Here is a 27,105-nt window from a genome sequence, read left to right on the forward strand (position 1 = left end):
TTCAGCTCGTGAAGGGCACAAAAATGCCCCTTAAATACAGCAGCTTAACAGAATAAGGGAGTACTAGAACGCTCATTCCGTTTCGGCCTGTCTCTCTGCAGCCTCTCTCTGCATTGATATGCTAAACACAGCGCACAACACATACAGTCCACTGTGTTTTGACAGAACCCAATGACCAGGATGACACACAAACACACAAACACACACACACCAGTACAGCATGCAAAACAATACACTCATGCATGGTGCATATTCCATAAACCATTCTACGCATACACACACACACACACACACACACACACACACACACACAGTGTGCCCAGAGTTACACTCACTCACACACTCACAGAAGAGAGTGCAGTGTAAACACTTTCCTTCAACAATTCAGCGTTTTTTTCAGCAGCACTACAACAATGCTTGCCTCTTCAAAGGCTCTAACAGTACTCGGTATGCACTAATACAAACACTGCATACTAGCAACATGGCTACATGGAGCATTTGGGAAAGTGTAAATCATTACAGTTCTATAAAGGAAGGTTTCTCATGAAAAATGTCTGTTTTTAATCAGTCAACCTTTAATTAAACTCGAAGTACACTGAGGGTGAGCCTCGTTTACCATGTAGCCAAGCATTATACAAAAGAAGGTAGTGAAAATAGTAAATATACATGTATGATTAAAATAATAATAATATATATATAATACACATAATAATAATAATATTAGAAAACAAGCATATGTAGTTCATATATAATTATATAGAATAATTATTTTTAGCAATAAATATAATAATAGTAATAATAATAATAATAATAATAATAATAATGATCATATTAGAAAACAAGCATATGTAGTTCATATATAATTATATAGAATAATTTATTCTTTAGCAATAAATATAATAATAATAATAATCAATAGTAATAATAGAAAACAAGCATATGTAGTTCATATATAACTATATAGAATACTTTATTCTTTAGCAATAATAATAATAATAATAATAATATAATAATAATAATAATAATAATAATAATAATAATAGAAAACAAGCATATGTAGTTCATATATAATTATATAGAATAATAAATTATTTAGCAATAAATAACATACTTATGAGTATCAAACAGACTCATGGTCTCAAATGGGGCAGTTTATAATGTTATTTGTAGGTTTTCTGTATTTCATACTAAAACATAAAAGGCATTTGCTAGCTTTAGCATCACAGCACAGAATTCATACATCCGCTCCCTCTAGTATGTATGTAACATGTGCTTTGCTTTTCTGATACTGTCACAAATTCTTCCTGATTTAAGCTTTAAATGTAAACCAGTTCATTTTCAGTCTTTGAATTAGCTCATGAAGCGAATTCATTTACCTTCATCTCAACAATACTAGATTCATGTTCTATAAACGAACATCAGCAGCATTACAGTGATAGACATGTTTGGTGTCTGACACTAGCTTCTTAAGCACTGAGTAGTTCCTATAAGATTCAACCTACGGATTATTTTTAGTATTTTGTATGTTTTCAGGTTTCACCTCCTGCAGGCCCCCGCATGCCATCGGATCACCCTCACTAACATTAGCTTTGCTTACAGAGTCAAATCTCTGTTTCTATTAAACCTGTTTGCTGCAGCACTTTTCCCTTCTCATCCCATTGAGCCTGAATGGGGGGTATTTGTGGCCTCGTGTGGGTCATGGGGGGTCCTGAATAGGGCCCGGAGCTGCTGGATGCTTCGCTGCTGTTTTGTGGCCGCAGAACAGCGCCTCTGGAGAGCATTGTGAGAATCAATTAAGTCCAGAAGCTTGGATAACCTTCTGGCATTTTGGAGTAGATTCCAGTTGGGACAAATGCAAGGCGTGGAGCAGGTATGGCTGTATATGTGTTCATGGGTGGAGTAGGTCAGAGAGAGAGAGAGACAGAGACAGAGAGAAGGAAAGAAGGAGTAGAAGGAGAGAGACAGGAGATAAGGCCTGCTGGACATTGCAGTGACTGGAGACTGGAGACACCTAGACTGTGCAAAAGTTCTTTGTCCTTCTTATAGATTTCATTTTCCCTTGTTGAAGGATCTATACTTTCTGAGATGTCTTTCTTATTGGCCGCTCTGGATAAACTCGCTTACTTTCTGTCACTGATAGCGTTCTGTGTCAGCCTGTCGTACAGCTGGCTGAAATGAGAACTTGCTCTAGTCTGGGTTTGGAACATGTGTACCGCCTTTCCGCTTACGACTGATTGCGTATGAGGAGTTCTGGCCGTTGGGTTTGGGATGTATAAGCCTTACACCTGCATGGTTTGGAAGCTGACTGCTCGACGTAAGTTATGCAACTGAAAAATGAAATAGTGCCTTCTGTGATTCAGAGCTCACAGATGAAGCTCCACACTCCTCAAAATAAAGGTGCTGCAAAGGGTTCTTTGAGCGATGCCATGGAAGAACCACTTTTGGTTTCATAAATAAAGATTTTTTTAAAGAGGTGAGTGAGTGGGAAGATGCACTTAGGTTGGTAAGGAACCTTAACATTGACTTATGAAGGTTTATATAATTGATCTTTATTTTTTTAAGGAGATCAAAAATGGTTCTTCTATGGTATTCATAGCACGGTCCTCTGTCATTTTCAGAGTGCAATGTGGTGTTATCCGATTGGATATGGTAGAAGAATATCTTGGTGCTGCTAATGGAAAAAAAAATAGTGTAGCCTGTTAATTTCCATAGATTCCATTTTTTCCAAGTTTTTCAAGCTTACCTGAGCACAAATTTAGTTTTTCAAATTGATCATATTGAAGCATATGGCTAAAAAGAGTTTTTATTAGATAATATAAACATTTCTAAAGGTTTATATAATAAAAAGATAAATAATTAAAAATGCATGTAATCAAAAACATTTGGATTTTAGAATTTCACACAAGGTATAACTATACAGATGACTATGGATAACTATACAAAAATCATGTTAGACAAATCTGTAGTGTTTCCTCATCATACCATATTTTGTTTTTTAACCAAATTTGAGTTTTAGTAGAATCCAAATTTCTGAAAGCTATGAAAATGGGAGGAAACATGCTAAATTGTATAGTATATTCATATATGTAAATATAATAGTAGTTATAATGTTGTATTCCTAGTCATTGTAGACCAATTCCTATTGGTCCAAATAAAGGGCAGCTGGGATTTGTAAATACTTAAATAGTGCCTTTTACAGTCCCAAGGTTGCTTAAAACCAATTTAGAAGGAGTTGCAGCCTTTTGATCTAACAGTGCCAAATAGGAACTTTAGCATCAGCAGCTATGCTAAATGATTATGCATTATGCATGCAGTTAATTATGCATATAGGTGGAAATTCCAACCCACTAGTTAGGACTATCCATATGCTAAGAGTGCTGGGAGGGTGAAGGCTAGCACATGCTTCCTCAAACTCACCAACTGGACTGCCTGCTCAGTTAACTGTGTGTGGAGGAAAACGTTAACTGCTTGTTCAGCTAACAGAAACTCTGGTTTGCATTGTGTTGAATGATGGGGGAGAGACCCACCCAGAAAGAGATATTGTGGCCTATTGTGCTCTTTAGGACTCCCAGCCACGGATGGTTGTGGCATCACTTGCGATCAAACTTGCAATCTGGTGATGATAGGTCCAACACTTAGACGACTGCCCAACTTAGAAGCCCGTGTGGGAAAGCATTTTAACCCTATTTTAAGCCTGGTAGGGTCAATTGGTTTACCTGAGCAAATGTAACTGTTAAAACAGACTGTTTACCTGTGCAGGTAAAGCTGATGGGGCAATCTGGTTTACCTGAGCAGGTGTAACTGATAGGGTTGGTTGGTTTACCTGAGCAAATGTAATGAAAGTTTGCCTGTGCCGGTGTACCTTACTAAAGCCAAGGAACTGCTTTACCTGAGCCACTGGAACACTGTTTTACCTGTGTTTATTTACATTTTCAGTGATTTCTTTTGACCTGCACAGGTATAACTAGTGAGAGACCCATATGAGAAGAACAGAATGGCACAGTGCAGACTGCTGAGAGTGTGCCATGTTCTTGTGCTGGCCCTTTGTGTGTCTGCCACAGAGGACTTTGACTGGACCAAGAATGAGATGGGATCCTTCTATTATGGCACTTTCCCCACTGGTAACACTTTACATCCTAAACTAATGCCAACCCAGGCGTTCCTGACTAAAGACTTTATTTGCACTGATCTGTGTTATAGTGTATTTAGTCATTTTGTGATGCATGAAGTGATCCCTTAAGGGATTAACTTAGCTAATAGTGATTCTTCTGTTACCATATAATTGCTACGTTAAAACACTCTTGAGCCCCCTCTGGTGGGCAAAGGGATATTTCTTATATTTTTACATTGTGTTTTATACTACTTCAGGATTCTCTTGGGGTGCTGGCAGCTCAGCATATCAGACGGAGGGAGCATGGGACAAAGATGGCAAAGGAATGAGCATCTGGGATGTGTTCTCCCATAAGAAAGGCAAAATCTACCTGAATGACACTGGAGACTCCTCCTGTGATGGCTACTACAAAGCCAAGGTTATAAAGCTTCTTATTTATATTGATCCTCTCATATGCTGTATAACCCAATGCAATGATCCACACTATAGGTAGTATATGATCACACCACGGTTACATACCTGTACCAATATACACGCAGTATGGCTGGGTATATAGAGAAACACAAAACCTCCATCCTGAAGAACATTCTTCTTTCCTTATGTGTTTATTAGGACGACATCTCGCTAATGAAAGATATGAAGCTGAATCACTACCGCTTCTCGATTTCCTGGCCAAGGATCCTGCCCAATGGAATGAAATGTGAGGGGAAAACAGCCATCCTATCTGTATGTGAACTTATTATGCAGTCTATATAAGCTGTTACTGACAGGTTGTTCTGTTTACTAGCTGACAAAATCAATGAGAAAGGAATAAAGTACTATGACAACCTCATCAGCATGCTCCTGGAAAATCAGATCACCCCTATTGTAACCCTGTATCATTGGGATCTGCCCCAGGTAAACGAAACACAGCTCAAGGTATTTTGATCTGTAGCTTTGATCGGACAGCTTCTGAACTTTTCTGGGTTTTCCAGGCTCTTGAGGAGAAATATGGTGGATGGCAGAACAGCAGCATGATCGCTTTGTTTAATGACTATGCCAACCTGTGCTTTGAGAAGTTTGGCAATCGTGTGAAATATTGGATCACCTTCAACAACCCATGGGTAGGACACAACATTTAGCATCAACATTTCATCAGCTAAGAGCTACTTTACTCTAACCTGCTTAGGTTCAGAGCAGAATTCATACTATATCTAAATATGGAGTGGTCTCCAACCCGGCTCCTGGGCCCTGGACCCTGTTCGCACCACAGACCTTGGACCCAACCCTAGTTACTGCCTTCAGAAATCTTTTTGTTGGAAATGAAACTTGTGTTGGAGATGAAAGCTGTGGGATAGTGGCTCCTCAGGAGGAGGATTGGAGACCACTGTACAATATATAATATAAAAGCTGTCTACCCAAATAGGATGCAAGCTCATTAGAGCAGATAACACCTTCCCAGATGCACTTACAGCATGTGATTCAGACCGATTGTCTTTGCAGTCAATTGCAGTTGAAGGCTATGAGACTGGTGAACATGCCCCTGGACTGAAACTGAGGGGCACTGGCGCCTACAAAGCTGCCCACAACATCATTAAGGTAATAAGGGCCCGTAGCTTATACTTTTCAAAGCAGGGATTCAATCAAGCAAGCTATACTGAAGGCGGTTATCACATTGTTATAATAACATCTGATACATCTCAAGTTTCCTCCTTTCTAAACTTACAGGCCCATGCTAAAGTTTGGCACACTTACGACACCCAGTGGAGAAACAAGCAGAAAGGTAATGCTCACTCATCAGTAGTGCTGTAAATCTTTAAAAAACGATTCTTTAGGAACTATCTCAAATTCCACCATATTTCATTAGTATGATGATCATTTTAATTATTATCAGTCTCAATGTTCCAATATTGCCACCTTCAGATCAATAAGGCACAGTTTTACACTCCTGTTCATCACCAAAAGTTGTTCCATGTCCCCCTAGTTGTTATCAAAGAGCAAGGACGTACACGGTATGGACAAAAGTATTGGGACACCTGCTCATTGATTGTTTCTTCTGAAATCAACGGTATTAAAAAAAGAGTTTATCCTGCATTTGTTGGAGTAACTGTCTTCTACTAGAGTTTGGAGCTTTGCTGTGAGGATTTGATTGCGTTCAGTGACAACAGTGTTAGTGAGGTCAGGATATTGGATGATCACCACCCCACCACAACTCTCCAACTCATGCCAAATGTACTGGATCATTCCAGAGGACTCAGTTTCACTGCTCCGCACGGTGCAAAGAAGTGAATGTCTATCTGCTCCAGAGTGTCCTATTCTATTGACTGTACTTTTCTGCAGGGACTCAACAAGCTGTGTGTGTTTGCATTTGCACAACTGTGTCAGCAACTTCAAGTAGCTGAATGCATTCATTAGAAAGGGTGTCCACAGCCATCCATTGTTAACCTCATTGAGGTGAAGGGTCTGCCTGATTGCAGGTATTGCAGGTTAGTGTGGCGCAACAGATAACACCACCACCTACCATTGCGTTACAACAACACCATGTGGGAGACCAGGGTTCGATTCCTGGTCTGGGTGACTGTGCTGCGCTACACCAATAAGAGTCCCTGGGCAAGACTCCTAACACAACATTGGCCCACCTTTGTAATACTAGTAACCTTGTAAGTTGCTCTGGATAAGAGCGTCTGCTAAATGCCATAAATGTAAATGTAAATGTTAAAGGTATGGTGGGCATCTCTCTGTCTGCTGACTGGGGAGAGCCAGTGGACATCACAAACCAGAGGGACATTGAAGCAGCAGATCGATACGTGCAGTTCTACCTTGGCTGGTTTGCCACGCCGCTCTTCAATGGAGACTATCCTCAAGTGATGAAGGACTATGTAGGCAAGTTATGGCATCTTATCAAGTGCAGTTCCAGTTGAATCCTAAATCACCAATGCTATATTTAATTGTCTTGGAAAACAATTAACATACTAGTTAACATTAATGAAATACTAGTATGTTATTCTCTTTGATCATATTGAGAAACAAGAGTTCTGACCTTCAGTCTTGGCTTCATTTCTCCAGGCAGGAAGAGCGCTCAGCAGGGCCTAGGCAGCTCCCGCCTGCCCACTTTCAACCCACAGGAAAAGAGCTACATCAAAGGCACTTGTGACTTCCTGGGAATCGGGCACTTCACCACTCGCTACATCACACAAAAAAACTACCCATCATCCCGCGGCAACAGCTACTTCACTGACCGAGACCTGGCAGAGCTGGTGGACCCTCGCTGGCCTGACCCTGGATCTGAATGGCTGTACTCAGTGCCGTGGGGCTTCCGTCGCATGCTCAACTTTGTGAAGGTACTGGTAATGTTCAGGGTCAGACCAGAATCGTGTGATTCTTGTGGTCAAACACTCTGGGTCCATTTTATTAGAAACCCCTATTAGACAGTGCCACTGCATGGTCATCCGACGATATTCAGCCTAGAGCACCTCAGTGCCTAGAAACATCCTCACTAATGAATAGGTGGTCCATCGTCTCCCCTCTAGGCTCCCTAATGAAGAGGAAACTGGGTCTAGTACCACTAAAGGCCTGGTTTGAGCATTGAAACCTCCAAAATGAGCTTGTTTTCTTTTTTCTCAGAGCCAGTATGGAAACCCTATGATTTATGTGACAGAAAATGGTGTCTCAGAGAAGATGATGTGCACAGATCTGTGTGATGAATGGAGAATGCAGTACTTCAGGGATTATATCAATGAAATGCTTAAAGGTCAGTGTCACTCTTCAAAGCATAAGCCATCTGTACTTAATCACAGTCTATAAAATACATTCTGGTTCCACTAATTTAAGTGAATAAGCAGGCATTCTGTCCTCTTCTCCCCTCAGCGGTTAATGATGGGGTGAATGTGAAAGGATACACTGCCTGGTCTCTGCTTGACAAGTTTGAATGGGATGAGGGCTACTCTGAAAGATTTGGCCTGTATTACGTGGACTTTAGGAGCAAAAATAAACAGCGTTACCCAAAAGCCTCTGTTCAGTACTACAAACGCATCATCAGCTCCAATGGCTTCCCCAATCAGAGAGAGGTACAGTTCTCATAAGCAATAACATATATCAGTTGTTATCAGTCCTATGCATAATAGTGCAGTGTTTTCATTCACGCCCTTTACTTTTGAACTGTGCGTCCTCCACAGATTGAGAGCTGGAGAAGAAAGGCAACAGAAACATGCACCTCCAGTAACCAGCTTCTAGCAGCAGGTAAGTGTACCTTAGCTAACTTTGGCACACATTTTTTAAAAGAAGAACAGCAGTCTAGGTGGGGCAAATACAAGAAAACCTGTTAGTGGAGAGTTTAAATTGGTGTTTCTACACAAAAATCACTGAGCAGTGAACAGCCATAGCTTAGCAAGAGCATAATAGAGATGTACAAGATCAATTATTGAAAATCTGGCAAATAGAGTTAGAGAAACACTATAATTGTACTATAAATTAGCTTTAAATTAGGGGGAATTCATACTTTAAAAAAAGAGCAAAATCTCTAACAGGAATTTTCTTTTGTTTGCCCCTCCAGCTAGAAGAAAATCCAAGGAACATGCAGAAATGCCAAAGGTTTGGCCAGTGCATGATGAAGTTTAGGTACTAGGGCCTACTTTTCAGAGTTTAAACATTTGTGTGTGCCAGAATTGTTTCTACATAAACTGTCTAAAACCATTAAAACCATACCACTGTTTTTAGATCCACTGACCAGCCACATGGAGATGGTGACAGAGATTGTGGTCCCCACTGTGTGCACTCTGTGTATTCTCATCAGTGCTGTTTTCCTCATGTTCCTGCTGAGAGGTCGCCTCTAGGCCTCGCCTGCCCTAGATGACCATTCCTGCACTTCTTTCCAGTGTGTTCAGTCCATTGCTCCTTCTTCTGTGGTCTCTGAAGCAAAGCAAAGTCCTTATGCTATATCTTAAGATAAGCAACTCGATTCTGGTGCTGAACTACTGTACACCAATCAAGAGATCCGGTTCATGTCAGTTTATGGCATTACCGATGGCAGAATAATGACAGGTGGTCATTAAAACGTGTGTGTATATGTTAGCACATTGCTGCAAAACGTCCCGTTGGAACATATCTACATACACTTCAATTTCTCAGTGGATAGCTAGAGGTTTGGTGTTTGATATGAGGTGAAAAAGGGTGGATGAACTAAGCATCATATTTTAGTAGCATGTCTGTTTTTTGTAATACATCTTACACGGCACAGTGGGGGAAAGAGATTCTGTGAAACAAGATATTGAAAGTGGATATCAGTGGATATAATCTAATGCTCAGTAAAAAAAAGAATGAGACATTTATCATCTTTATCTTCAATAAAGGTCATAACCCTGTGTTTCATTACCATTCTCTTTATCTGCATCTCGTAAAATTAAACCAAAGGGAATTTTTGGGAAGGCATTTTTTATAATTTAGTATTATGCAGTCTATGAAGTGACACAGTGATTGTTTCCAATCAGACGTGGACAGTGAGTCGGCAACAGGGTCATGGGCATCTAAGGCTCATTGGTGTGATCCAGGGAGGCCCCACCTCTCAACGTACAAGTGCTAAGGGACCTGCTGCTAAGAGGTCTTGTGGAGTCCATGCCTTGAATAGTCAGATGTGTTGTAATGGAACAAGGAGGACCTACTCATTATTAGGCAGATGGTATTAATGTTATGGCTGACTGTTGTACACTGAGGCCATGAATTAAGGTTCTAGTCACCACTAAATAGTATATTGAGGCCACAAGATGACATTGGGCAAGCATCTCTTTCTGTATAAAACTCCAATAAGAGCTACACCAGTGAGACTTCTACAGTTACTGCATTTGGGGGACACACTTATCCAGACTGACTGACATCTGAATCGTTTTACACAGGTAGGTGAATTTAGCATGAGGACTTTTATTGGTGTAGCATGGAGTGCAAGGCATGTTTGCCAGGCTGACCAATCTAACCCTGGTCTGTCCCAGGAACGGATGCTGTTCCTTACTCTAACACACCTGACCTAGCAAACAGTTCAGCCATCAGACATCCAGCTGCCGCTTTGCAGAGGAAGTGGCGACCTGGCTGGGCAGGAGCCCAACAACCACGCTAAGCGGAACTGGGCTGGTCGGAAAAAGCAAAATAAAAGTCCCAGATTTAACAGTGAAAACAGTGAAAATTACATTTATTTTTGTTTTGATTATAATAACGACTTATAATTTATTAATCGTTTTTAAATCAACACAAAATCTAATAAATTTAGCTAGAACAATTTCATTGACAAATTTAACAAACATGTTGCTAAATTACACTAAGAAGCAGGTTTACCTCATAACAACTATTCAATTAAGATCTTTGAAACAGTCAGTTAGTGTTTTCCAGTCCTGAAGTCCTGAAATCCTCAGTGTGCTCAAAAGTGGTTGTGTTGCCCTGGAGAATTAATGACTCAAGTAAAAAAGAGAGGTACAACTCCATCAAAATACAGTTTATGTATGAAATGTAGTAATTTAATGTACTGACTGAGTGTAAGTAGGTTAGAAACAAATCCTCTGTCAGCTGAATCAGAAATATTGAAGCATAAAAACAGTGAATATTAACAATCACTGGCGTCCATCATTCTAATGTGGTGTGTTTGTCTATTAAAGACTTTGTACAGTAGGTCCACCTTTGGGACTCATTAAGAGAACTGTCACAAATTTAACAAACATGTTGCTAAATTTGTGTTTATTTTCTAAAAAATAAAAAATAAAAACATTCATTACAATCACTGAAATAATTATATTAACAATTGAATATGGCCTTAATAAAGACAGACAGGTATGATCTTAAACATCTGTTCAAGTAGAGGCTTCGTCCGCGAAGCTGCAGCTGGATGCTGTACTGGGATGAGAAGGCGCCGGTCGCTAGATGGCGCTAATCCCACTGTGAACAGGGTGAGCAGCAGAGCAGAAGCAGCTCTGGCGGGCCGGTGGTTGGCTGGCTGTGAGCGGTGCGAAACACCGGCAGAAGCAGGGAGGGCGCTTCACGCTGTCTGGCCGAGGTAAGCACGGGTTCCTCTTTTTACAATAAACTGCTTAAGCTGCAAACCGGACAGTGGCCGAAGAGCATCAGGAAACCCCCCAGATATTTTAGTGCTATCTAGTTTTTCACGCTGTTTTATGAAGCTCGGGGGGATCTGGATCTGGATGTGGATCCCTGTTGTTTACACGTGTGACTGCAGTTAATCACACCACAGAGCTAAACAAGCGAGGAAATGGAGCTAATGGGGATATAAACCGTCTCATATTTCTCAATATAGCTTCATCACATCATTTCTGTAAGCTTAAAGGTGTCCGCATCGCTCTGCCCGGGGCGCTAGTTTAGCTTGTGTTGGCGCCAAACTGGTTCCCTGCTGACTTTTCCATCAGCCTAATTAACTCACATCAAACGGAGCTTCATCAAAGCGGTAAAACCATCAGTTCTTACATTCAAACATCTCTGAAGTAAACGATAAAGTCCTGCTTCAACACTCGTAGTAAACTAGCTAGGTTAACCCTCCTGTACTACACCATAGTGCATGTGCACATGCATGGGTTATATAGCTAGTATAGCTTCGTATTTTAGGATGTCGATGATAAACATTTGATTGATTGATTGATTGATTTTTTTCTGAGGTTTATAAGCAGAAAAGTTGCTTCACAAACAAACTTCAGCTGGAGGTTAGCGCGCTCGGTGCTTGCGTCATGCCTACGTCAGCAGACGTGTTTGCATAAATCCTCCACTGAAGATGTGAGGTCACTGACTCGTAAATTCCCTCTGATTATTAACCAGCTTTGCTTTCAGAAAACACCTGTGATATTTTTACACCCCCAAAAAACATACGCTGAAATCTCTAGCAATTAGCTCTGTATTATTATTAGTATTAATATGTTTATGTAATATATAATTTATAACTCGCTTGCCCTCATTTGCTACTATTCAATAAAGCTGCTTAAAATGATGGTGTTTCCTAGCCTTGTAGTCTACAGACAGTGCACTCACATAAATGTTGTTACTTTATTACTTTACTTTATTAATATAAAGTTTAAATAGATTTTTTTTAATAAGTTAAAGAAATAAAAAAAAATATGTAAAATCCATGTATCTCCAAAATAGAACTTTTATAAGAGAAGGTTAAAAAAAAAAGCTTAAACTTTAAAAAAATATTTAATTCTTTTAAGAGTTAAAAACGTCTGTGACAGCATTTGTTGTGAAATATATACATTATAAAATGTATTATTGTTATTATGTATACATTAGAATTTAATTGAAATTTAGATCATTCCTATTGTTCTATGCATCATGATTTTAATATGTAAGAAACAACTGACAGATTCACAAAGTTGATGTAAAAAATAAATAAATAAATAAATAAAAAAAACAATGAATGAAGTTAAAGTTCACAGTTTACGTATAAATATGTACATGTATTAAAAAGTTTGTCAGTGACCAAAGGTCCCAGATGCTAAAAGGGGAACAGTCAAGGTTGAGGTTCCAACCTAGGGGGAATTACTGTTTTAAGGTGGTCATTACACTAAGAAGCAGGTTTACCTCATAACAACTATTCAATTAAGATCTTTGAAACAGTCAGTTAGTGTTTTCCAGTCCTGAAGTCCTGAAATCCTCAGTGTGCTCAAAAGTGGTTGTGTTGCCCTGGAGAATTAATGACTCAAGTAAAAAAGAGAGGTACAACTCCATCAAAATACAGTTTATGTATGAAATGTAGTAATTTAATGTACTGACTGAGTGTAAGTAGGTTAGAAACAAATCCTCTGTCAGCTGAATCAGAAATATTGAAGCATAAAAACCGTGAATATTAACAATCACTGGCGTCCATCATTCTAATGTGGTGTGTTTGTCTATTAAAGACTTTGTACAGTAGGTCCACCTTTGGGACTCATTAAGAGAACTGCCACTTCTGCCATTGCGCTTTTGTTTTAATGAAATACTGTCTTCTCTCCCCAGGGTCTTTGCGACATGATTGATCCATTAGAAAATGGTCTGTTTGACATCCCTGACTATGACCACATAGAAGATGAGTCATTTCCCCCTCTCCCACCACCCCTGTCCCCTGGGGAGGGTAACCTAGAAGGGGACCCTTTTGCCAATGGGGAGGGTAAGATCTGTGCATTCAGTGCATAGCATTGGCTCCTGTTTTGGTGATGTGCATATTACCATGTTGTGTTTATTGGATTCACTAACTGTGCTGTACGTTTAGATGAGGGAGAGGTGTCAAAGTTACCTGAAGTTCCGGCTGCTAAAAGACGAACAGTCAAGAGACCCCAACCTAAATTAGACTCTCAGAGGTAATTATTATGATTATGTTTTGATTGTCGTTATGTTAAGAGACCTGATATGCCCAGTACTTACCAGTCTTTCTCTTCTTCCTTCCATTACAGACTGCTGTCTGAAAGAGGACTTCCAGCCTTGCGGACGTTGTTTGATGACGTCAAATTTAAAGGCAAAGGACATGAGGTACCTGTTTAGTGACTTTGTGTCTGTTGATTAAGCTTTTAAGGCCTTTCCCTATAACTTAAATTTTCCCCCTGATCGTCATAATTACTTATTGGCTATTTTACATGCATTATGATTATTATTGTAGTTGTTGTTTATATTTACTTTTATTTCAGATCACAAATGTTCATACAAATGTATGTTTTTCATCCATTATTTTAATCAGGCGGAGGATCTTAAAGTTCTTATGCAGAAGATGGAAAACTGGGCACACAGGCTTTATCCGAAATTTCAGTTTGAGGACTTCATTGACAAACTAGAGGTTCTAGGAGGCAAGAAAGAAGTACAGGTGAGGCCTAGTAGAACATATCTGGCTCTTAGCAAATATATTTTAAATTAAATTATACATTTTTATCCTGCCTGCCAGCCACCGATATGAACTAAATACCAAAATCGTTATGGGACGTTATACGACTGTTCTTTTCAGATAATTACAGATATTGCAGTTCTTGAAGTCTGTGATGCAAGCATTGATGTCTGAATATCTTTTTTTCTTTCTTAGACATGTCTTAAACGAATACGACTGGACATGCCTTTGACACATGAGGATTTCATCGGAAATGACGGTGATAAGAAACATTTCTCTCTGTTGATGGTGTTTGCATTTAGTTTCCTGTGGAATGTTGCTTATTTCTTATATATATATAATTATTAGTATTTATTTGTTTATTAATATTATTACGTGTTTGTTTGTTTATTTATTTCAATGTATTTGTTTATTTTTTGTAATTGTTTTTTTCCCTCTCAGAAGTACCTGAGGAACGCTTACAGGAAGATGCAGATCCGTTTGGAGATGGAGGGTTCTCTGAAGATCCTTTTATCCATTCCACTCCAGCCTCAGCCCCTGCCCCAGTCACACTCACAGAGGAGCAGCAGCGGCGCATCGAGCTCAACAAACAGGTCGCCCTAGAGAGGAGGTTGGCCCGACAAAAACAGCAAGGTGACCGATTTTTATATATATATATATATATATATATATATATATATATGTGTATATGTGTGTGTGTGTGTGTTTGTGTTTTAAACTAGATGTGGTCTGGTGATTTTCTTGTTCTGATAAATGTATAAAAATCAGCTGACCTCTGAAGCAGTCCTGTGGTACCAAGATGTTGGCATCAGATCCTTTAACTCATGTCAGAGTAGATCTGATATAGATCCAACACACCCCTTCCTGGCCATCTAAGAAAATGTGACTCCTCACACTAGGCACCAGGCAGCGTTGCTACTTTGCTCCAGGGTGCAGATGCTTGTGTGCCCAACGTAGGCAGTTTTGATGGTGGACAGGCGTTAGCATAGGCACTCTGACTGGTCTGCAACTGCACAGGTGTGCAGTGTTGAGGGATTCCTCCTATAACCATCATTAAACATTTCTATGGCTTGTGTCCGAGTAGACTTTCTGTCAGCTCCACCGTGATGGACTAGCCTTAGTTGCACTTGCACGGTAATGAACCTTGGGCACTCGACACCCTGTTTTGGATTTGCTGTTTTTTGATTTGTCCCTCCTTAGACCACTGTTGCTAGTTTCTCCCACAGCTGGTGCTGCCAGAAGCACCCCATAAGCCTTGTCGGTTTGGAGATGCTTCATCCAACCGTAACTGTTCGGCCTTGTCAAAATTCACACCCGACCGTGAACCTATCTATAAATGGTCTTAACCCAAATTCAGTATAGGTTTTTTATGTCGTCTCAAAGCAGCTTTTCCTTTGAACAATGCTGAGGGCAGCAGTGGCAAGGAAAAAGTCCTTTAGATTAAGAGGGGGAAAACCTTGAAAGGAACCAAGGATCAAAGAGGAACATATCCTCATCTGGTCGGCACCCGATACCACAACAAATTACAGAACAAGAATAACTGTAGAGAAAGAGTGAGATAATGACGAGCTATGACTAATGTGACAGTAAGTCATAAATTATGAGAATGCGAGTGAGTGTACACATGCTCAGTGTTAATGTAAACAGGTATATGCACATCTATTGAGTGTGGCGTGCATATATCAATGCAAGAATCCAGAGTAGGGCTGCATCACAGCAGGCAGCAGGGTAATGAGTCTTCCATGTACAAGCTTTTCAAACAAACCATCTGCAGTGAAAGCATTAATAATCCAATAATTTTTAACTCTTCCTGTGCTTATTTTTTCATCACTGTTTTAATAATGTGTCCTCAGAGTCCTCGCAGTCTTCGCTGCCTGATGAACCTTCCGCCAGCCCCCCACAACATCAGCACAGCCAAGACAACCAAGAAGAGGATGCAGGAAAAATCGAGACGCCTGTAAAACAAAAACCTGTTGTGTCCCAGAACTCTCCCCTGTACGATAACGAGTGTGACGGCCCAGTTCCAGAGCTAACGAACGGCAGAGACGATAATAGCGATTGAGTCTTTCAGTTTTCTAAAGGTTACCATTACAGTTATTGAATGACCCAATGCTCTGTTTTGTTAATCAAGTTCCAGATAAGCCAAACATTTTGCTAAACTGTGCTTCTATTGTTTGTGACAGTTAGTCGAACCAATGCCTCTTTATCTGATGCCAGATTTCTGCAGCTAATGGGGAGCTTTAGAAATGAGCCTGAAAGTCTGAAGTTCTCCTCTCACGGCCTTTCAAACAGACCATGTCCAGAGTTCACCTCTGTCTCTTCCTTTTGGTCTTAAGTGTTGGTTTGCAAGGGCCTTTATCCTCTGTGAGGAATTTCTGACCTTTTTTTTTTTATCTTCTTATGCCTCTGTCTTTTTGGAAGCAGCATGCTGTGCTCTTGAGGCTTGAGTTCAGCTTTAGGCTCATTTGAGTAGTCCTGTCATTCTGGTGCTATAGGAATGTTTGTGTAACTGGGCTCCATTAGTGGCATGATGGATCCTCTGTTAGTGACATGTATGAGTAACTAAACCGTCTATTTCTGAAACAAATGATGGGGAGGAGCACATGCCCATACAGGCCAACAATCACATCAGTAGTCTCTAAAACAATGGTTTATCATCCTGATAAAGCCTCAGCTGACCATCTTGTTTCATGCATCCATTTCTGAAAGCTAATGTAATCCGATCATAAATAGTTGGAAGTGGACTTGTTTATAAGAAAGCTTACACAAGCTTGTGGAAGACTGCTGCCAAGTTCTTCCGTTTTACTTTAAAACTTGTTCACCTGCCTTGTCTCAAGCACACCTCATTTCAAAGTCATTTCCCTTTTTCAGTGTTCACTATTCTAAATAAAGTGTTGATGTACTGTAGTTTATTTAGTATGTCTGAGTGTTGTTTGCATGGTTCCATGCTAGTCTTGCGATGCCTGGGACCGAGCACCTCTTCCAAAACTTTCCAGCATCTGGAATTCTTTACCAGGAAGCTGTTTATCTTGTTCAGTCCAAACCCATAAATGTATGTAAACATATAAAAGATCCTGCCGCTATCATTTGACGGCTGCTTTTCTCTCGAAATTCCAGCCCACTTCAGACGTCTGACCATCTTTTGAAATGGTCATGTGAAAGTGTGACACCCCTTGAAAATGTTTCTTTTTTAACATTGACAGATGCAGGTAATATAACACAAAATTGAAGAAATGTTTTTTAGAAGTCATCTGTAAAATGCAGTTAATAGAAATGCAATTAGACACAATTATTACTATTTAAATGCAAAGAATTAGATTCACATGTTCCACAATTAGCGTTAGACTATTAGAGAGGACTTTGGAGGAGCCTGTCTATTTAAAATTCAGACAGTTAGTTTGGTTTTGGACAGATGAATCCAAAGTTGCAGTAGTTTGACATAAACCAAACAGAATTTGAGCACAAGAATCTCATACGAACTGTAAAGTGTGGAGACAGCAAGCGCTCAATTGAATCCACAATGAATTCTTTATAGAATGAGAGGGAGCTTGGGGCAAACGTGAAGGTGGACCATGCAACAGGACAATGACCCAAAACAGTCCAGTAAATCCACTAAGGAATGGAGCGTCATAGACTGGACCTTAATCATATTCAGATGTTGGTGGGGTGGTTTGAAATGGCCTATGCATGTAAAAAAACATCACACATGTAAAAGAATTCTGCATGGAGGATTGGGAAAATATTTCTCTTAAGTTTTCATCAAAGACGAAATATCAGCTATTATGACAGTGTCCTCATTTTAATCTGCATTTCTATTAATTACATTATATTACCTAATCATAATATCTTAATATTGTTCAAACTAAAGATCAAATATGCATAGGTTTAAATGTGTTAAAGACTTAAGTGATTTTTTTCACATAGCTGTCTAGTATAGCTTTCTACATATGGTGCCAGCACTGTTTGAGAACCCTTTTATATTAAAATATTCATGACAAATTAATCATGTGTGTTTGGTGATCCTGCAGGAGCCAACAATTTACCCTGTTCACATTTAGCAGTTACACTTTAGCAGAAAATACACTTTTTAATTAAAAACAGCCCACAAATCCACAGTGTTTATACATTCTTGTGTAAAATACTCTGAACACACCACAACTAAACCATGAGCACTCTGGTCTGTCTCTGTCCTCAGTGCAACTGAACTCCTTTTAGGGAAGTTCTTTAGTTTTTAAGTAATATCTGAGTAAGACACTGGCAAAGCAGTCCAGTGATAAAGTGTATGAGCCAAAGCCAAACTTCAAAGTAAACAAAAATCAAGTTTTGTAGCATTTAAACAATACAATTCACTCTCCAAGCCTCGTAACAACCTGGACGTCTATAAAACCTCTTATTAAATTGGACACTAAGGACTGGATTCAATTCCTGATATAAGCCTACGCTGATGTAGTGCACGTCTGCGCTTCAGTATTGGGTAAACGACAGACAGACAAGTCCAACAGGGCCAGCTCACTGATCTCCTGCAGCAGTGAATAAAGATTGGGGGTTTTGCTTTGTCTGAACTCTCTCTCCTCTCGGCTGAGTTTGGGTTTCCTGGCTTTCTGCTCCTCTGCCTGGAGAGATGCCTCCTCTTCCCTGCGCACCACCTCCTGAACCAGCTCAGACTGTCCACGACCGGAGGGCTGAGACTCTGCCTTCGGGGTCTGATGCGGCTTGTTGTTGATGAGCTCTAGATGCACACTGTCAGCATGGCAACGTGAGGGCTCCACAGAGATACGTACCTGAAGAATAAATGATGGGAAAAGGTGTTGGATTCTGAAGCCTTGCACAAATACAGGATGAGCGAAGTGGCAGTGACCAGAGCAGCAGTGGTTAAATTCAAATAATCAAATAATAAACGTTTTTAGAAAACATCATTAATTGCAGTCCTAATGATCACTCCTTTCACTCCAAGAGGAATCTTACAATTAATAGTCAAGTCTTTGCAACACTATAAACCTTTTTATACATAGGATATCAAAGCAGGGCTGCCTAATTCTGGTCTTGGCAATCTACCACCCTGCAGTTTAGCTAACCACCTGATCCAAGGCCAGCTACTGCATATAAGAGCCAAGTGTGCTAGATCTGATGATGTCTAGGACCAGGATTGGGCACCCCTGATGTGTATGCCTATGAATATGTAAGTGTATGAAGTTTATACATGTCTTGGTGAACTTACAGTGACATGGTCAAACAGGTAAAAGGTGTGTGTCCCTCTGCTGGTGCAGGTGCTGATTCGGTCTGGATACCTCTGCAGTGTCCCCACCTGCCACTCACAGCTGCCATCATCTCGCACACTGACTACCTGGCTCTCCCGATTCTTCAGGTACGCAGCACCCTTCAACCCATACCTGTAAGACCACAAGCAGGAAGAGCTAGCCAAGCATTTCTAAACTCCTAAAAAAGACACTGCACCAGTCCTACATTCCAATGCTACACTAGTTAAAAACAAACTTCACAGTAGGTGTTTGTCTAGAAACGTATTAAATAGAGTTATAACCGTGGGATGAAGACCAGCATGCCATTGGCTCGGATGGTGTAGATAATAGCATCAGCCACACAGCGCTCGTCCGTGAGTGGGTCCTTGTCTCGGAAGTACAGGCACTGAAAAAGTTCTACAGACTGCTTTTGGGCATGCTGGGCCGCCTGTAGGTCACAAAGGTGATGCATTTTGTATATTGCAGTCTACATTTCAGTATAAAATGTCTACGTTAAGCACTGTGCCATCCCTTGTCTATACAAACGCAAAGATGCAAGACTCATTCAACTATAAGAGTAACAAATAAAATATTGTTGGCAATGGGACACATAACATGACCTAGTATCTGGTCAGCCTACTTACTCGGTTCTTGTTGTTGATTTGGTGAGCCACTTCCTCCAGTTCCTTGTTGCTGGCTAATGTCTTGTGCAAGCCCTCCTGTTTCTCTGACTGGATAGCAGCCATAAGAAGGCGGTGCACTATGATATCAGCATAGCGTCTGATTGGAGAAGTAAAATGAGTGTAGCGATCCAGTGCAAGACCTGTCAGTAAGAAACATACCAGAGCAAGTAAGCATCAGAAAGGCCATAAGGGCTGTAAAGTTCTTTTTAGACACTTTATTGGACACTCATGACCATTTTGTACAGGGACTACAGACTATGTGTAATTCAGGGAGTCTTGGTCAAGATCAAGGTGATGAGAAGTAATGAACTACAAAGTTTTTAAATAGCAGAGACCCATTCAGGCGTACAACAAGCCAAGTGAAAACTGTACCATAGTGATAGTACTGATCCTCTGGACAGGCTCCAGTGGAGAAGTACAGGGCGTTAGACATGGCCTGCGTGGCCATCACCCTCAGCAGCTTGTTCACCAGGGGATCCTGTGGATCCACTGCCTGGTCCAGGGAATCAGCCAAAGCCTTGTTTGACCTGTTACCGCACAGGAGTCCAACAAACAAGGATTATAACACAATAATAACGCAAGGATAATAAGAATGAGTGCCACAAAAAATCTGTGCAGTTCCCCCCACCTTGTATCAATGCTGAAGTCACGAGTCTTAGCACAGTCAATCAGCTGGTTAAAAAACTCCTGTCTAGGTGGTGGATGGTGCCTCAGCAGCGCCTGGTGAGGAAAGCTCTCTTGGATCTTGCGTGCAACCCAGTGGTTGGCATAGATCATGCATTCTGCCACCGTTTCGTGGACTTCCAATGGTTGTTTGGGCACAAGAGCAGCAATGTTCTTGTCTTCGTCCAGCTGTGCCCTCACCTCCACCCCCTCCAGCTCCAGAGCACCCCCCTTATCTCTCTGCGCCCGAAGGTGCCTGGCCACCCGAGTCAGAGTCTCCAGGGCCTGCAGGAGCTCAGACAGCTTTTGACCCTGCTCAGAGCTCTTAAGCTGGGACAGCTCCGGCACCTCAACCCCTTCTCCGTTTAGCAAGCTCTGGGCCAGCTCGTAGTGAAGCTGGTAGGAGGAGCGGATCAGAGTGCGGCCATACCACACGTTACACACAGCCAAAGACTCAGCATCCAGCTCCCACAAGACACTCATGGCATATCTGTAGGAAATTCCAGGACCATTCTCAGAAATGTTCCAAAACTGTTCATGTGATTTTAAATCTGTGAATCCATGACTTCTCATAAAGCTTAGTTGTCTAGAGTGTGTGTGGATTACCTATCCACTCCTCCAAGCAGGGAGCAAAGGTCAGCACTCAGGACTGCTGGCAGCATGTCATACCGGCGGTCAGCCAGGTAACAGGTGGTGGCTCTGGAGGAAGGAATATGCATAAAATGAAAGCTACAATAGTCTAGTTCACCTTACGAGAAATTTGCTGATCTGATGATTATCAAATCATCAATGTCAAAATTCCACCTCTCACCTGGAACGAGCCTCCAGATCTGTGAGTGAGCCTTCTTTTACAAAGTGTGTGACGTCTGCAATGTGCACGCCAAGTTCCAGTCGCTTGCCTCCAGGCAGGGTCCGTACAGACAGGGTGTCGTCCACATCCTCACAGCCTAGTGGGTCAATACTGAACACTAGGTGTGTGTCACGCAGGTCACGTCGAGAGCTCACTTCAGCTGAGTCCATCTGCCACGGTTGATCTTTAGAGTTCACAGGCATTTCTCGCAACTGGAGAAAAGACACACGGACACAGATGCACACACAAGCATGGATATCATGATGATGAAAGGTGTGTCTCCCTTATTAAAACTCATTAAACCATGTCCATCTTTCATTTGCAGATCTCATTTCAGTGTCTGAATCTAACCCATTAAACGTTACAGGTATTTCTCACCTGAGCCTCAGAGAATGGTGGCACGTGGATGCAGTTCTCTACCAGTATGGTCTGAATCTCAGTCTCCAGCTCGCCAGCCTTCCCCAGGACCCTCACCGTATGGCCGTTGGGGTAGAGGGAGGTGCTATCCCATGAGTCAACTCTCACAATCACCCTATGTTCCTTTACACAGCACTCAAACATCTCAGTATTATACAAATAATTTAATTTTTAAATACTTTAATGTTACTATTACTGTAATATTTACAATGTGTATGAGTAGAATTGGTCCATACACACACAATAAATAAATAAAAACTGATCTATCTTTATAAACAGGCACCAGTAGCCCAGTGAGGTGTACCTGTAGGGCTTCAGCCTGCTGGGTGCTGATCCGAATCTTTGGGATGCGGTAGTCCCATGGAACGACCAGAATCTTCTGGGAGTTTCGACTCTGTGACTGCAGCTCTTCTCGTGGGGGAAACGTTACCACATAATCTCTCCAGTTCCTCTGAAGTATACCGACCACCCTGCCTACAGACAGAGGGGGAGAAAATCAGCCCATTTAGCCCATTTAGTCATGGAATTGCTTGTTTTCAGGTTTTATCTGCACCTGCAGATGCTACTTTTTGCTGTAAAGGCAGCTATTTTCCCCACTTAAAATACACAGACACTTAAACCTCGAGTATGTCCACTCTTCCAGAGAATGGTCCCATTTGTGAGAGGTAAGTGTGGTTTCAAGAAGGCATGGTTAGAGGCGTTGAATTTTATTTACACTAGATAACAGCACTCTCCTTTCAGTGGAAAAGGTTTGTTTTTCAAAGATACTGGGTAATTTAACAGAGCTCTATAATAAAAGTGTTATATTTAATAAAAGTAATTTGATCTTAACAATAAAAAAGACTATTAATGCAAAAAAGGTGTACCAAGAATCCTGTACATACTCCACATGGACAAAAGTTTTGGGACACCTGCTCATTCAGTTTCTTCTGAAATCAGGGGTATTAAAGAGATTATCCTGCTTTTGTTGGAGTAACCATCTCTACTAATCCACTAATCAAAAAAAATCAAATCAAATTTTATTTGTCACATACATAGTAATACACAGTATAACTTGCAGTGAAATGCTTTTTTGACAGTCTGCCCACATCAAAGCTAGATTTTGGAATACTGCTGTAATGATCTGGTTGCATTCAGCAAAAAGAGCATTAATGAGATTAGGATGTTGGATGATCACCACCTGACCTTTTCCCCAGAATCATCCCAGTACTAGATGCACTAGATGTCATTCAGAGTCACTGCAGAGAACACAGTTTCACTGCTGGACAGCTCTGTGCTGGGGAGCTTTATACCCCTCTGGCAATACATCTCTACAGGAACTAGACAAGCTGTGTATGTGTGCGCACATGTGTGTCAGCAAATGGTGCATTCGTCAAACTTTTGGACACCCTTAGCATTAGACATGATGACACAAATCATCATGTTAAAGGCTGCTGCCAAGTAACTTTGAATTCTGGGTCCATTGTTCTCTGCAATGCATCATTTCACATCAAATGATCCTAAACAGCTGCGTTTACCATGATTGCCATAAGTCCCCGATGAATTTGTTTGCTGCAGTTACCTGAGGGCATGGGCTGGCTCTGTGTGTCTTCCCCCGTCTTCTCTTCCCCCTGCCCCTCTGTTAACGCTGTGGTCCGACCATTCCATTCACTGCGTGGCAAAAGCTCCACAGCCACCAAGTCACCATGTATCGCCCTGTTACGAAGCTTCCCACCACTGATCAGAATGTCACTGTTCAGCTCTGTGGACGGTGCAAGAGGTAGAAGGTCAGTGATGAATCTGCCTAATCCAGCTTCAGGCAGTAAATATATTAACTGGAACTTGTGTATGTGCTTGCTGACCTGTGTTCTTGTTTGAAGAGCCCTCAAAGCGCACAAAGGCCTCATGCTGTGCGCGATGCTTGTTCACACTGAGCGTGCCCTTCGAAACGTAAGGAGAAGAAATGTCTTTTAGCTCACGATTAATGAGGAGAAGCACACCTACTGGGCTCCACGTTCACGTGACTATGACAGCCTTACCTGAATGTATCTTCCAGATTTGATCCCTGCTTCCAGAACCTCGGCAGGTAGGTGCTCAGTGTACTCCTTCTCCGCTGCTTCACTTTCTCTCTCCTGTAGGGTCTGAGCAATGGATGCATATAGCTCCTGGGCTGCCTGGAGGTCTGGCCAAAAGCTTTCCAAATATTCCTACAGACCAATACGCAAAGAATTCAGATGTGCGGCATGAAACTTAACTCTAGATTGGATTAGATATAGATTACTAAAGAGCACCACATAGTAAATAGTACAAAGTACAAATGCTGATGCAAAAGCAGAAACACAGCACATACCCGAGTTGAGATGACGTAAACACCACTATTCAGACTGCTGTACTCCTTGATGGCATCCTGGTCTTCTGTGATCATAACTACTGGCTTCAGACCAGCCAGATGGTTGTAATACCACACTGCTGCATGGTACACACACCTGAAACAAGCAGATCACATTGCATCAATCAATCAAAACAACTGATTAATAATTAACAATAAATTAAATATATGTACACTATGTCAAAATGGTTGTGGACACCCTGTCTAATGAATGATGCTGAGGTTGCACCCATTTCTGCTACAGATGTGCAAAACACACCTGATCACAGCTTGTCTAGTCCCTGTAGAGAAGTACTGCCAATAGAATAGGACTCTCTGCAGTAGATAAACATTAAACCTATTGCCAGGCGTGGGCCAGAGCAGTATAAAGACGTTGGAGCAGAGGAACGGTGCACTCTGGAATGATGGATGGTGCGCCATTCAATATTTTTGGAATAAGTTGGGCAGTTGGTGATCTGAAGGTGATCATCCAACATACTGACCTCACCAAACACTCTTAACACTGAATGCAATCAAATCCTCAGAGCTATGCGCCAAATGTAGTAAAAAGCCCACCCTAGTCAGTAGAGACAGTTACTCCAAATAAAGTAAACAATGAAAGAGCAGGTGTCCCAATACTTTGGTCCATATACTGTATATACATCTTTAGACAAACATGCATCCGTCACCTTGTGTGCCACTTCTCTTGCGTTTCTCCTTTCTCCCGGGGGCAGTAGGAATATTGCTGAAACTCATTGGCAAACAAGACGCAGTCATGGCGGGGGTCCTTTAGGAGACCACGTAACCTGTTATAGTGCCTGCAAAATACAATAATGGTTCACAGCAGAGAAAACAAAAAACACAAAACACTGTACAGAAAGCATCTGCACTCAAGGCTAAATATGATTATCAAATAACAGAGCGTTTACTGAAAGGCCCCCCTCTATCAGCAGCCTACCTCCGTCCACGTGCATGATGTGCAGCCTGGCAGGCTGTCTGGGTGAACACAATCCCCTGCAACTCCCTAAACTCCAGCACCTCCAGGAAGTCTCGCACCACTACAGCATCCGGCACCATGTAGTGGGTCACCTCTCCGGACAGCAGCTTCCCATCTATATGGGCACGGTGAAAACCACTGGTTTCTCATCACATCATAAATGCCAATTCATTCCTCTTGGATTGAGGTGGTGGGTCGTTCTCAGCACTGCAGCGACACGGTGACTGACATGGTGGTGGCGAGTGTGTTAGTAGTGTGTGTTGCGCTGCTGGTACAAGTCCACTCACTGTCCACTCTATCAGACACTCCTACCTACCTGGTCCACCTAGTAGATGTAGAGTCAGAGACAGAAGCTCAGCTGTTACTATATAGTTTGTATTGGCCATCCCTTGGTCCTTTATCCATGGTCACAGGACGCTGCCGCCCACAGGACGCTGCCGCCCACAGGACGCTGCCGCCCACAGGACGCTGCCGACTGGATATTCCAGGTTGGTGGACCGTTCTTAGTCCAGCAGTGACATTGAGGTGTCTGATCCACTCGTACCACCAGCGCAACACACACTACCAACACACCACCACCATGTTAGTGTGTCACTGCAGTGCTGAAAATGACCCACCACCCAAATACTACCTGCCCTGTGGTGGTCAGTAGTGTGTGTTGCGCTGCTGGTACAAGTCCACTCACTGTCCACTCTATCAGACACTCCTACCTACCTGGTCCACCTAGTAGATGTAGAGTCAGAGACAGAAGCTCAGCTGTTACTATATAGTTTGTATTGGCCATCCCTTGGTCCTTTATCCATGGTCACAGGACGCTGCCGCCCACAGGACGCTGCCGACTGGATATTCCAGGTTGGTGGACCGTTCTTAGTCCAGCAGTGACATTGAGGTGTCTGATCCACTCGTACCACCAGCGCAACACACACTACCAACACACCACCACCATGTTAGTGTGTCACTGCAGTGCTGAAAATGACCCACCACCCAAATACTACCTGCCCTGTGGTGGTCAGTAGTGTGTGTTGCGCTGCTGGTACAAGTCCACTCACTGTCCACTCTATCAGACACTCCTACCTACCTGGTCCACCTAGTAGATGTAGAGTAAGAGACAGAAGCTCAGCTGTTACTATATAGTTTGTATTGGCCATCCCTTGGTCCTTTATCCATGGTCACAGGACGCTGCCGCCCACAGGACGCTGCCGCCCACAGGACGCTGCCGACTGGATATTCCAGGTTGGTGGACCGTTCCTAGTCCAGCAGTGACACTGAGGTGTCTGATCCACTCGTACCACCAGCGCAACACACACTACCAACACACCACCACCATGTTAGTGTGTCACTGCAGTGCTGAAAATGACCCACCACCCAAATACTACCTGCCCTGTGGTGGTCAGACCTGTGGGGTCCTGACCAATGAAGGACAGGGTGAAAGGAGGCTAGCAAGAGTATGCAGAGAAACAGATTGACTACAGTCTGGAATGCAGAACTACAGAGTGCTCTTACAAAATTAAACATAGCTATATAATTTGACCTTCATTGTGATAATATTACGGGATGCATAGTTAAAGAGTATAGCTAGTATATGGTAAGTATAACGTATATGACTGACCCAGCTTCGTCTATGCTATAATAAGGTACAGTACAGTGAACCTATAATATCAATGATATGAAATACAGTAAATTAAACAGTCTTTGAAGTATTATTTAGTGGAAAAAAAGAGAAAAACAGTAAGTTAGAGAGAGAATCTGGTAAAAGTTGTGGCTCTCACCGCTCTCACAACCCGCCTCACACAGAGAGCTCCCACAGCCCACCTGCTCTCTCACGTAGTGCTCCCTCACAACACGGACTTTACCACCCCGAGAGCTCTTCAGGTGTAAAACCTTCTCTGTTTTAATCATTTCTGAGCATCTAGAAGAAGAACTGTCCACTTCAGCTCTCATTAACAACAACAACAACAACAAGAAGCAGGCTGCTTCTGCTCTTCTTCA

The 27,105-nt window shown here is 41.8% G+C and overlaps 3 protein-coding genes across 3 annotated transcripts; 2 read left to right on the forward strand and 1 right to left on the reverse strand.

Moving 5' to 3' along the window:
- Positions 1–3,994: 3,994 nt before the first annotated feature.
- lctla (lactase-like a) lies at positions 3,995–8,922 on the forward strand. Its single transcript, XM_072671574.1, has 13 exons — positions 3,995–4,121; positions 4,369–4,529; positions 4,724–4,811; positions 4,899–5,008; positions 5,086–5,214; positions 5,594–5,689; positions 5,819–5,873; positions 6,812–6,977; positions 7,161–7,431; positions 7,715–7,841; positions 7,958–8,157; positions 8,266–8,329; positions 8,807–8,922. Exons 1-13 carry the CDS (start codon positions 3,995–3,997, stop codon positions 8,920–8,922), a joined length of 1,710 nt encoding a protein of 569 aa, XP_072527675.1.
- Positions 8,923–11,054: 2,132 nt separating this feature from the next.
- On the forward strand, positions 11,055–16,787 carry tipin (timeless interacting protein). The gene is made up of 8 exons (XM_072671504.1): positions 11,055–11,123; positions 13,067–13,217; positions 13,320–13,407; positions 13,501–13,576; positions 13,782–13,904; positions 14,118–14,181; positions 14,364–14,555; positions 15,776–16,787. Exons 2-8 carry the CDS (start codon positions 13,079–13,081, stop codon positions 15,982–15,984), a joined length of 891 nt encoding a protein of 296 aa, XP_072527605.1. The 5' UTR covers positions 11,055–11,123; positions 13,067–13,078; the 3' UTR covers positions 15,985–16,787.
- A 1,081-nt stretch (positions 16,788–17,868) lies between these two features.
- Positions 17,869–27,094, reverse strand: dis3l (DIS3 like exosome 3'-5' exoribonuclease). Its single transcript, XM_072671197.1, has 17 exons — positions 26,886–27,094; positions 25,078–25,231; positions 24,809–24,937; positions 24,102–24,237; positions 23,791–23,958; positions 23,614–23,692; positions 23,334–23,513; positions 22,077–22,246; positions 21,734–21,895; positions 21,317–21,567; positions 21,112–21,204; positions 20,471–20,995; positions 20,215–20,369; positions 19,804–19,982; positions 19,462–19,607; positions 19,141–19,312; positions 17,869–18,703 (listed from the first exon to the last, which is right to left on the reverse strand). Exons 1-17 carry the CDS (start codon positions 27,055–27,057, stop codon positions 18,359–18,361), a joined length of 3,216 nt encoding a protein of 1,071 aa, XP_072527298.1. The 5' UTR covers positions 27,058–27,094; the 3' UTR covers positions 17,869–18,358.
- Positions 27,095–27,105: the final 11 nt, after the last annotated feature.

This window comes from Salminus brasiliensis, chromosome 25 (genome assembly GCF_030463535.1).
Source record: "Salminus brasiliensis chromosome 25, fSalBra1.hap2, whole genome shotgun sequence".
Lineage (NCBI taxonomy): Eukaryota > Metazoa > Chordata > Actinopteri > Characiformes > Bryconidae > Salminus > Salminus brasiliensis.

Bases quoted from the DNA above. Each gene is read 5' to 3' on its own strand.
- lctla (XM_072671574.1), top strand. From the start codon at position 3,995: ATGGCACAGTGCAGACTGCTGAGAGTGTGCCATGTTCTTGTGCTGGCC. The intron at 5,690-5,818 runs GTAATAAGGGCC...CTAAACTTACAG, and splicing joins CTGCCCACAACATCATTAAG to GCCCATGCTAAAGTTTGGCA. The intron at 8,158-8,265 runs GTACAGTTCTCA...CGTCCTCCACAG, and splicing joins GCTTCCCCAATCAGAGAGAG to ATTGAGAGCTGGAGAAGAAA.
- tipin (XM_072671504.1), top strand. From the start codon at position 13,079: ATGATTGATCCATTAGAAAATGGTCTGTTTGACATCCCTGACTATGAC. The intron at 13,577-13,781 runs GTACCTGTTTAG...TATTTTAATCAG, and splicing joins TTAAAGGCAAAGGACATGAG to GCGGAGGATCTTAAAGTTCT. The intron at 13,905-14,117 runs GTGAGGCCTAGT...TTTCTTTCTTAG, and splicing joins GAGGCAAGAAAGAAGTACAG to ACATGTCTTAAACGAATACG.
- dis3l (XM_072671197.1), bottom strand. From the start codon at position 27,057: ATGAGAGCTGAAGTGGACAGTTCTTCTTCTAGATGCTCAGAAATGATT. The intron at 23,693-23,790 runs GTAAGGCTGTCA...TACGTTTCGAAG, and splicing joins AATCTGGAAGATACATTCAG to GGCACGCTCAGTGTGAACAA. The intron at 19,983-20,214 runs GTACAGTTTTCA...TCTTACTGACAG, and splicing joins GGATCAGTACTATCACTATG to GTCTTGCACTGGATCGCTAC.